Source organism: Marmota flaviventris, chromosome 13 (genome assembly GCF_047511675.1).
Source record: "Marmota flaviventris isolate mMarFla1 chromosome 13, mMarFla1.hap1, whole genome shotgun sequence".
NCBI lineage: Eukaryota > Metazoa > Chordata > Mammalia > Rodentia > Sciuridae > Marmota > Marmota flaviventris.
The window spans coordinates 82,083,537-82,095,774 of NC_092510.1; the positions used below are offsets into that span (position 1 = coordinate 82,083,537).

A 12,238-nucleotide genomic window follows, 5' to 3' on the forward strand; every position below is an offset into this window, starting at 1 on the left:
AGAGCTGAGCAAAGATGTGATGCGCTGATTGGATAATTCAGAAAATAATGGGACAACAAATTAGAATGCTGGCATGCCTCTCTCTTATTTAATGTGTCATCTGTGCTCCAAGAAAGGCTCAGGCTCCTTAAAGACGTAAGCTGGGATGACCTTTCATTTGTTCTCCAGATCCACCTCCATTTCTTCACCTGCCTTGTGCCTTGGGAAACTGACCTCTATCCATGACCTTACTCGTCCTCTAGTTTTCTGCTAAGTCTGATCAATGGTAAAAAATCTGCAGGAAATCAAAGATCCCAGTGAGCTGAACTCCTCAACCAAAGGCATTATCTCATATTAGGAAGCTCTCTGCACACAGTCACTGCTGCCTCTAGATTCCAATAACCTTTTTTTCTGCCTTTTCTCAACTCAAAGGTCTAGAGAGGGCGAGGATCATCTGTTAGTGGCTCACAGGTTCTATGCCAATTGTGTGGTTTCTCAAAACACGCACCTTTGTATATCTCCTCATTCTAGTTAAGTGGGCCATCTCTTTCCTTCTGGGACCCTCATAGCAGCCTAAGACATATAGGGTAGAAGTTGACCCATCTCAGCAGGACACCTTTCCCTTTGGAAGTTCCTGCTAACATATAATTAAATGCTCCATTTTCACTCTAAATTGGGAATCCGGCTTTCATCTCCTTCAATATTCTCCCCTTAGGTTATGTTATTCACTTATTGTTTCATTTGCAATCTACACTCCCATGGTATATCAGTGCTTTTAAAATGAAGCTCTCATTGAGACATTGAAGACACCAAATGGTGTCTCCTCCTGCCTCTGTAGTTGAACCCTTGTGCTCTGTTCTTCGAGCCCTCTGACATGATTTTATTTCCATCACATCATCATGTTCTTTCACATCCCCAGCATTTCTACATCTTTCTCTCACTACATGTTGTGGCCCACACCCAGCCCTCTCCTCATTTGTCTGACTCTTATTTACCCTGTAGGACTCAGCCACAGAGGCACCTCCTCAGAGAAGCATTCCCAGGCTTTAAAGAAGGTCAGGTTCATTGTTCACATAAGTTCTCACTACAGTATACTTCTCCAGAGTACAAAGTAGTTACTTATTTGTGAAAGTGTCTAATATTTACTCCCTCACCAGACATTAAGATCCATTGCTTTATCCTGTTTGTTACTAAATACTCAGCATAAGGTAAGTATGCATTCATTCAATGGACAAATATTTTCATTTAAAAGTCCCCTTGCACCCTTTTAGGTATAGGCCACCTAAATCATGGATATACTTCTAATCTCCACCCTAATATTTTTTGGACAGTCTTCCTCCCCTTCTCTTCTTATTAAGAAGGGTGTTGTAGTTTATGAAATATTTTTTATAAATCTATTTATGTTATTATTTGATTCTTCTTCTTTAGTCTGTTAATGTTATGGGTTTTATAACCCACATATGATGCTTTTCCCACATGGAGTATTAAATGCCACTTGGTTGTGATATATGGGGGGTCACGGTAGAATCTCCTGCTAATGCAGGGATATTCAAAGGTGAAGTGAATAGATTATGATAGCTATGACCCAATCAGTTCATCCTATTTGAATGGACTGACTGGGAGGTGACTCAAGGCAGGTGGGGCGTGGCTGAAGGATCCAGCATTCCTGCAACCCCTTCCCCCTTCCCTCTCCCTCTGCTTGCTGACTCTCCCAGGGCTGATCAGCTTTCTTCCACTGAGCCCTTCTACCATGATGTGCTGCCTAACTTCAGACCATGAACTCTAAAACCATGAGCCCCAAGGAAACTTCTTCCTCTAAGTTGTTCTTGTCAGGTATTTTGGTCATAGCAACACAAAAGCTGACTAAAATAATAGGTATTTAAATTAAAAAAAAAATAGAATCCTGGGACATCCTTTTGATTCTCCAAGTTTTCTGGAAAGGGTAACAAATATGTGAAAAATTCCATTACCAACAGTATTCAGTGAAAGGTGTGAATCACAACAATGGAATGCCATCTTATTCTACTTCAATGGAAAAATTCAAAGATAAGAAGTGTTGATGAGAGTGAAATCTGTTCTCTTGTGCATTGCCATTACAGGTATGGTGCAATTTAGCTGTATCATTCATAACTTAAAAGTTGCCAACCCTTTAATCCCATAGTTCTTTGGCAGTGTTTCTCTCTGAGAAATTTTTAACAAAAACAAATATAAATGTTTATAGGAATAAGTATGTACCATTGTTTGTAATAGCAGAGAATTGAAAGTGATTTCTATTCATTGAAGGCCTCCCAAATGTTCATCCATAGGACATAATTAAATATACCATCATCCATTCATGACTTGGAAGGCTATGTATACAATAGAAATAATAGAGCATATGGCAAAGTCTTTGCTAGGGCTTGAATAAGGCTCGTTTACTGTAACTCATGTAGGCACTTAATCCCCAAAGTCATATGTTAATAGTATTAAGAGGGTGAAAACCTTATCTGACTGTGGTATTTTGAGATGAGTAATTTTCTACTTTAGAAAATTACTAGGATTAAATAAGATCATTAGGGTGGAGGCCCCATGATTGGATTGTGGTGGCTTTAGGAGAAAAGACCACAGATAGAAATGAGCATGCTTGCTCCCTGTTTCTTGTCATGTGATGCCATGTGCCACCTTGGGGATCTATCAGCAAGAACCGATCCAATGCGATACCTCGATCCTCCAAAACTATGAGCTGAATAAAACTCTTCTCTTTATAAAGTAACCTGCTTCAGGTATTTCATTTGATTAATGAAAACTGACTAACATAATCTCTAAGACACATTGTTCTGTAGAAAAGGAAATTCACAGTATGTTATGGCATCCTTGGAAGTGTGCCTTTGGGTGTGACTTCATGAGAACTTATTGTAAGGCGTGTGTGTAATGAGCTGGCAGTGTTCACACTAAAACTACACTCTCCCTGGCTTCTCCCAACCATTAGAGCCCCACAATTTCTGCCCAGTTAAGAACTCCCCCAGCAGGTAATCTGTGCTTGGTGACTCCCCAAAGGCATGGATGAGACTTTCTCAGAGCTGTACTGAAGATGAAGTCTCTTCTTGCTCTGTCTGATTCTTTTTTTTTCCTTTTTATTTCAAGGGGTCACACCAGTTTTGCAATCTGAATGTTCTTACTTCCTACAAAAACTCCCTTCCCCTTTATTCTTCAAAAGTGCTTACCCTGAACATCTCTAGCATATCTATTTTACTTTAGCATCTACTTTTTTACAGTGCAAGATACCATTTATAAAAGTCTTGCTCCAGAACAACACTACTCTATATGTGTAATAAGAATTGTAATGCATTCTGCTGTCATGTATTTAAAAAAATAAAATCAATTAAAAATGCCAATAAAAATAAAAATAAAAATTTTAACTCAAAAATTTTAGAAACAACAAAAAAAGAGATTTACATTTTTTTAAAATATATATTTTTCATTGTTGATGGACCTTTATTTACTTATATGTGGTGCTGAGAATCGAACCCAGTGCCTCACACATGTAAGGCAAGTGCTCCACCACTGAGCCATGACCTCAGCCCCTACATATGTTTTTATATGATGTCAGGTCACCAAAGGTTTTTGAGCAGGAAGGGATATCTGAAAAGAGATGAGAAGATAAGATACAGACAGGGAGAAGATACAGGATGCTATGACTGTCAATCAGAGAAGATGAATGTCTGGGAGAGATTGGAATAGCATGATACTATGTGAACAAAAAGAGGGGAAGAATCCAAGGACTATTTAATTAGCAAAATCTGAATGAATTGGATGTGGAGGGTGGAGTGAGAGATGGAGAGTGATCAGAATTAAACAGACCCCCTTGTCATAGTTTGCAGGAGAGATGGTGGGCTGAAATCAGAAGATCAGAAAGTCTGTACCTCAGGGAATACAGGGATGGTTGCAATAGGCATCTGGTATTGTCCTTCTGCCACTGTCTTAAAAGGGATTCTGAAAGGATTTTCTTTCCCTTGTTCCTCCAGCCCTCCACTTGCATTACTGGCCTAAGTGGATACACACCAGCTGGCCGTGTCCATCATTACAGCCAAGTCTGAGAATTCCTGATTCTACTTAGAGCCCGTGGAGCTGCTGACACCAACAGTCATTAGCGGACAACCCTACTGTAACAAACTATGCTTTAAAATGTAAACTGTGGGGCATTTTCCTTGCGTTGTCCAGAGGGAAACTTCTCCTGCTTGAGCCTGGATTAACCATGAGAGAGCTCGTCAACATTCCACTGGTACATATTCTCACCCTGGTTGCCTTCAGCGGGACTGAGAAACTTCCAAAAGGTTGGTTTGAGCAATCTTGTCCTCTTGTTGCTTTGTCACAGTTCTAAAGTGTGTGTGTGCGTTCAATGATCACTGATTCATAGTATGATGGGCTTGACTTTTACTTGTGATATCAGGAAGAAATGTATAGAGAAAAAGGAAACTAGATACATAAGCAATTGGTGGACGGTCTCCTCTCCACTGATATCCCCCTCCTAAGTTCTGCAATAAAAAGTTTAGCCAAGCAGTTGGTGCAGAGGTTCCCTCCTATGGGAATTATTTGCAGATAGACTGGAAACTATCAGCGTTTGTTTTGTTTATATGTTTGTTAAACTTCAGGGTGGTCTAAACGGATGACAAAAACCTTTCACACCAGGTTTGCCAGGAATATAATCCACCCAAATTCTGGACACCCAAAGTGTTTTGCTTTGAACTAAATTCATTTGCATTTTCAGTTTAAGTTCACTAAATTCTTAATAAATAGTTTAGTTGCTAAAAGTCAGAAATAAGAGGCACACAAAGTGACAATGTAATGACAGTCTGAGGACAATGGGTTTTGATACCTTTGAGGCCAGAGTCATGATTTGGCTTGGCAAGAGCCCACAAAAGTTTTTTTCAGAGCCTTTGGAATGTACCGGAAATAACACCACCTCAGGGGAAAGGAAAGCAACTTAAGAAACTGACAAACACCTGTTTCAGTAGCAAGAATGTACACAGCGATATGGTTTCTGGCCAGTGTATTATGAAACTGACACTAGCGCATTTCAAATCAGGGAGAATGGAAAATTCGTGATTTGCCAAGTGTTTAAGGGTTGCATTGAAAGATGGAAAAGAAAGAGAGAGAGAGAGAGAGAGAGAGAGAGAGAGAGAGAGAGAGGAGAGATGAGAAAGTAAATTGAGTGATATTAAACTGTTTTCAAACAAAATGTTTGACATTGAGTTAAAAAAGTTCTGTGTTTCAGCTGAAGAAGTTTGCATTGTGTAGATAAATGAAGGCAGTATCTGCATTAAGATGGGAAACATCTTTATATTTTGTGGTTCACCAAAAACTTTTGGAGCCCCATGGTCAAGGTCCACATGAAAATAAGACACAGCTTTGTTCTAGGTCTGATTATATATGTTTACTTTGTTTTGTTGCTTCTCTTTTTCCATTTTACTGGATCAGAATGGTATATTCAAATGTATTAAAATGCTTACTTTGCCATGAATATTTTAAGGCAGCTTCAGATAAAAGTGAACCTAGATCTTTTCAAGTCTCTAATAATAGCCAGAAAGACTTAGCATCTTCTTCAGATTATTTTAATACTTCCTGATCGTACAACGGATGTCCGGAAAGGTAGCATGTAGATGTTTGGACTTATGGATTGCCATAAATCTTATCTGTGCTACTCTACACCATGCAGTTACATAAAAGTGACATGAGTAACTATTGGAACTTACTAAAATCTAGTCTTATAAAGAGCAGGACAATTGATTTTGATGATCCAAATCAGGATTTGATACATAAAACAAAAAAAATCCCAAATGTCCCTGTATGAATAACTTCTAATATGTATTCCAGAAAGAAAGGATTTTCAGTTTCTAAACTTCTCAGATAAAGCCTTCATTCAAATATACACTATTTCTCTTTCGAAAACTTCAAAGTACTGCAGCATAGAGGTAACACCGTCCAAACTCCTGGCTTTGAAATAAAGTAATCATATCATTACGATTCCAAATTTGTTTCTTACAGTTTATATATTGCTATAGTTAAGTTTCAAAATTTTAAAATAAAAACAATATTTTGTTCTTAGTCCGTTTATTAAATCTAAATTATTATGGGTTCAACATCAACTTTAGCTCCAAGTATTGTCTAGGAGATCAAATACTCATTTAATATATAAACCAGCTCTGAAACTAAGTAATATCTAGAACACAGTCGTTAAAATGTTAAATGTTGAAGTGCATGGAATATATTGATAGAAAAGAACCAAATTAATATGCTATATCTTAATACTATTAAGTTATGAAAATACTCCATCAAAATAATCTCATAGTTGTTTTCTCTATTCTTGGCAAAAGGTAATATTAGAAAGTTATTTAGGTGGCATTTTTTTTCCACACCATTTATCATAATTGAAATCAAGGAATCTTTATAATTATGTTTTATGAAATAAATGGACAAATTTAATAGTAGAAGAGTATTGGAGGATTCTTTTCTAACTCTGCACATAATTTTTCTCAACAAACTCAATACACAACACATACAAACAATAGTTTATTATTTTAGTTTAATTTGAGATTTCTAATGTTTAAACACAAGGGGAAGGACATTATCTTTCTCCATCATTTCAACTAGAGAGACATTTCAATGATGAGCTTAATTTCATAACCTCAAGTAGGAGAATTTTACAAACTACTATATATGAAAGTAGACAACATTCTGTTGAATACGTGCCTCAACCACATACGTCAATGACACTTAATGCTTTATTGCGGGGTATTAAGCATATGGCAGGATATTAAATTCTGAGGGAGTACAGGAATTCACGTAAACAACTCTGGATTTGTTTAACTTGCACAAAAACCGCCTATCAAAACCTAACTTTTAAAATGACCTCATTTACTACCATACCCAGAAATTTTTGAGTCCCAGTGATTTATCTTTAGATATGATTGAATAACCTTCTCTTTTAAATTATATGTATACAGGGATAGAATTCACAGATTCAACATATGACTAAGTCAGTATGGACACAGCTGTCATTGAAATCCAGGACATCAAGTCCCGGATGAATGCTCTATATTGACCTGCATGGCAAGAGTTACTCATTGCATGTTTAGGGAAACACAGTTGTTTCAAATATTATTGACCTTAAAGAAGAGAAAGAAAGAGCAAAATGTCAAGATTTCTTTAATTTCTACCTTTTTGCCCAAGGTGAAATAGGACTTGAGGTCACTGGGGTAGACTGACAGTGAGGGGTTGGGTGAGGGGGACCTGAGGGTAGTAGTCCATTCAGGAAGATGACAGAAGGATTAGATAGGTCATGCAGAGGACCCAGCTGGGGCTGAGGGAGCAGCTCTGTGGTGGCCCTGACCTGAACAGTTGTTTTGCTTTATGCAGCAGTGCAATCTGAACATAGGGGCAGCAAGGACAGATGGTGGATTAATTCATGACTGTTGCTTTCCAGGGTCAGTGCAGCTAAAGAAGTAGAGGGTAAAGAGTTTGGGCTATATGAAAAAATACCATAGGGTAGAGGTTGGATAATGAATAGAGTGAAACAAGGACACTTAAAGCTTAGAAGAGAATGTTGAGATTGAGTTTCCTCTTCCTAGGTCCCCAACATCTTTCTGCCTATAGGGAAAGCACAGTCTCTGTAAGCCTCCATTTCTTCATAAAATGAAGACGTGCCTAACACAATCCAGTATTGTGCTAAGGATTGGCAATGATTGATGTAACAATCACCTCTGGATAATATCCAGGCATGTTTCACATGGGTCCTTATGAGTCTATGGCTTAACCCAAAGGTGTGCCCCCCGAGAGAGGCAATTTCAGAAATTCTAACAGGCTCAACAGAACTGCCTGTGCCAATGCCACCCTTGAAGGCAAGGACCTAGAGGTGCTGTGTTGCAAGGAATTAATGACACAGGATTAACAAGTAGTTATTGAGCATTATTATCAGTGAACCTTATATGTTACAACAAATCATAACAAAAAATAGCTTTTACTTTATTACATCTTCAATTTAGTATGTCAGTTCCTAAGACATACCAAATGATTATCAATGCTGAATATCCTCTTTGGAGAATTTGAAAATTGTCCAATACCAAGTGTTTTCTCATAATGAAGAAAAATATTGCATTCATGATGTTGGTGAAGCATTAATATTTTCCAAGTCTTGGCTCTGATTTTACTAAAACAGAAAGGGAAAAGTGCACCTGGCTTCTTTGTGTACCCAGTCATTTGGTCATGTCAATCAGCAACTTTTCAATCAGAAGTCGGTATGTCTATGGTCACGTCTTAGAGCCCATGAAGTACAAAGGAAAGAAATATAGCATCTAACTTGTCTAGAAGCTAGTATTCAAGTTAAGTTCTCTTTGGGTTCAGAAAAGTGTTGTGTTTGTTTTCATGCATTTGTTGTTCCTGTAGTCCTTGGGGTGTGAGAAGAAATAGTGCCCCAGTTTAAACAGGCTCTGGCTGAGATGAAAATTGGGTAGTAGAATGAAAGTAAACAAGAGACAATCTGCTGAATCAACAAATATCACTAAATACAAGGATGTGATGGTATCAGTAAGAATTTGAAAACACATTTGGATCATTTTGGAATATAGGTAAAGTGGACTTAACCAATTAATTATATTCCACCTATAGAAACTGATGCTGATGTCAATCTTCCTTTTCCCCCCTTTGTGTAACCAGGACTAAAGACACAATATATCTTATAAGAGATAGGAACTATCTATCAACCTTAAATCGGAAATTCAGATCTATTACTTCCTACTTTTGTGATGTTTAGACACATTGTTTAACTATTTGTAGCTCCCCTGCCTCATCAGCAAATGGGAATATTAATAGTGCTTACCTTTATGTTTGTTGTGATAAACAAAAGAGATAATGAATGAAAAATATAATGCAGGGCACACAGTAGGTTCTTAATCTATTCAGACACTAATATTACTAGTCAAAACTCATGTAAGATCATCATATCTCTGAATGTGTTAATATAATGAAGTTCTCAGTAGTGGCTCATGTATTTCTCCATATCTAAGATTTCCAAGACTTTCTAAGATTTACTTCTTAACTGATTTCAACAGAGTTTGTCATCTTATGTGAAAGATAATATTAATAATAAAATGATTATCCCTGCCACTTCTATGCCACTTCTTTTATTGAGCAGAAGAAACTAATGAATAAAGTGCTTTGTATAAAAATAATATGTGGCATTTAAGATTTATTTTGAAAATGTAAAATAGAAAAAGTCATGTATACCTCTGGGACTGTTAATATAATTTTTTGTGTGTTTCTTTAAAAACAGTGTGGTAATAATATTTATTGTATATACAATTCTGCTGCCTGCCATGTTTACCTAGCACTAAAACATAAACATATTCTATATTATTAGTACTCTTCAAACCATTACTTGCACTGACTGCATAATATCCTGTTAAATAACCATGTGCTGGGATAGATTTAATATCCCCCTCCCTAAGAAAAAAGGCCTGGAATTTTTGCTCGTGATTTCTGTAGCGTAGATACTCCAAGCCATGAGCAATTTCAAGCAACCAATAAATAAATACTGAAGATCGAGTTGGAAAAGGCATGCACTGTGCCATCCTTTAGACACTACGTCTACCATACAGTTACATGACGTGACAACACCCTGAAGAACATGGATAATAGTAAAATTTAGTTAAATAGGAAGTGATGGCATTTGAGTATTATTAATTTTAATATAACATTTAAGTATAAATTAATAAAATTTAGTTTTTATTAATGGCTATATTTAACAATTATAAAATTCCTGAAAAATTACCAACTGACTCTTGAATGTCAGTACAAGCCAGCTCCTGTAGACCATACTGGGAATAATTATTAAACAGTCTGGGTTTCTGTTGCTAAATTACAAAATAAAATACAATGATACAGTGTTCCATGCAGACCAAGCACAGTTTTAAATGCTTCTCATATATTTGCTTATTTAGTCCTATGACAAGTCTGTGTGGGCTTTATCATCACCTCCATCTACAGCTAAAGACACCAAGGTGAAGTGTGGTAATTATCTAGGTGGAACTGGGAAATGATGGAGCTGGGATCTGGATTCTAGCCCTGTGGTTGATTTCTTCTCAATGTCTGGTTGCCCAATGGTCATTTTAAACAGCGAAAGCATCCAAATCATCAGTTGGACTTTGGACCCATCATTACCTATACCCTAAAAGCTTTATATGTATATGCATGTGTGTGTGTGTATAAATATATATATATATATATATATGTGTGTGTGTGTGTGTGTCCCTCAAAATCTGTGTGACTATATTATTGATTGTTTATTTTATTCATTAGTTATTTAGGAAAAATATACATTTTTTTTTCTTAAGAGATTGACTTTCTCAAACTTTATCAATTGTAAGTTTGCTTCCATTGCATTTAGAAAATCAACATTTTGGTGATATTCTGACTTATTTGCTATAACTACATTTTTTTTCTACTACAAAGGTTATAATAAGTATTTATTTTCTTTTAAGACGTAGAATCATCCCTACCTCTTCTAAATACCAGTTCACATTAGCACTCCTTTAGCACTTTTATACACAAGGTAAGCCATTTTTTTAAACAAATATAACTTTTTTATACCTTTATTTTATTTATTCATTTTTATGTGGTGCCAAGAATCGAACCCAGTGCCTTGCACATGCTAGGCAAGCACTCTACCACTGAGCCACAATTGCAGCTCTGTAAGTCTTCATTTTTAAAAAATCCTGTAAAGTATAGCAAAACAAAAAATATGACATTATACATAATGCTTATAACTAGGAATACCTTCAGAATTTTGTTATTCATCCACTCTTTCTTTCCTCTTTTTTTCCATATATGTAATTAATTATCCATTGTCTGTTATATATGCATTTATGTTGTAAATGTCTGTGAACATGCACATATATATTTGTGTCTATCGTGTACATCTATGTGTACGTATAAAAGCCACCAATTTAGAGCCCAGTCATTGAGAAAAGAGGAGCATTTAGACCACAAACTCTCTTCAGCTTCCTGCTAGCAAATGGGAAAGCCTACCTCTGCATCCGTCCCTTGCTGATTCCCCATTAATGTGCCCCAAGAGGACTCTCTTCTCCAACTCAACTTAATCCCTCTTTCGCCCTGAATCCCGACCTTGTCTGCATCTTCAGGAACCTGTTTCCCTCAGTTATCTTCTCTTTTTCTCCAAAATTCCAGTCAGCACTGAAGCTTACTTTGTCCCTTTACTCACGTTCTAGTGCCATCCAGCCTCTCCTTTCCCTCTCACAAACTCTGTGTCCCCTCCCCACAGTCTCCATGGCCCCACCATCCATTGGGCCCTCACCAACTGTTACTGGGCTTGTGCTGCCCAAAACCCATTGAATCTGCATGTGCCAAAGTCAATCTGACCTCCTCGCTAGGAAACTCAATGGGCACCCTTCTAACAGGCCTTATTTAATTTAACTTTCAGCATCTGATTCTCCTTGCTTCATGAAATGTATGCTCTGCTGACTCTGCTTATTCTTAGTTATACTGAGTTGAGAGGAATAGGAAAAACTCCTTACAATGTTAAAGAAATACTGTCGTAATCTTGCTTAACTACAAGTATTTTTTCCCCAATAGGTAATGGATAATGAACTCTTATTACTCTTTTGACATCTATAGATATCCTTTAAACTATTGGTTTATTAAAGAACTTTTCTAATAAGTTTTCCTTACATTTTTTTTCTTGTGACCAACCGTCTAATGGTTGTTTTAAAATATGCCATTGGACTTGATGTGTGTGTGTGTGTGTGTGTGTTTAAAATTTATTTAGCATTCTACATCTTGTTTAACTTACATCAATATGTGTTAGTCCAAAAGTTGACATGGGAAACTTTCTATATTTTGTATTTCTTGCAGCTTTTATGGAACTTGAGACTTAATTTTTTTTCTTCAAAATTTAAAAAGAACTTCCATGAAAACCTTTGTTGAGGGTCCCATGGTTTTTACAGATTTGTTCTTTGGCAGTGTAATTTCTCTTGAGTTCTTGGTGATGACTTGACAGCAGCATTTCTACTACATTCTGATGTGTAGTTTTTTTACTATATAAGGCTTTTAATTACAATTTTGATTTCTTTGTTTGTTTTTTTCTTTCTTTTCTTTTTTCTTTTTTTTTTTTGTACCAGAGATTGAACCCAGGGGTACTTAATTACTGAGCCTGATCCCCAGCCCTTTTCATTTTTTTATTTTGAGATAGGGTCTCACTGAGTTGCTT

At 36.6% G+C, this 12,238-nt stretch overlaps 1 protein-coding gene across 5 annotated transcripts in view; it reads left to right on the plus strand.

Annotated features, from left to right (window-relative positions):
- The first annotated feature begins 4,100 nt into the window (after positions 1-4,100).
- Musk (muscle associated receptor tyrosine kinase) overlaps positions 4,101-12,238 on the plus strand; it is a 95,036-nt gene continuing 86,898 nt past the window's right edge. For all 5 annotated transcript variants that reach the window (XM_027942989.3, XM_027942993.3, XM_027942991.3 and 2 more), the window contains exon 1: positions 4,101-4,292. In XM_027942989.3, coding sequence (XP_027798790.1) covers positions 4,214-4,292 — 79 coding nt within the window. In that variant the 5' untranslated portion in view covers positions 4,101-4,213. The remainder of the gene's footprint in view (positions 4,293-12,238) is intronic.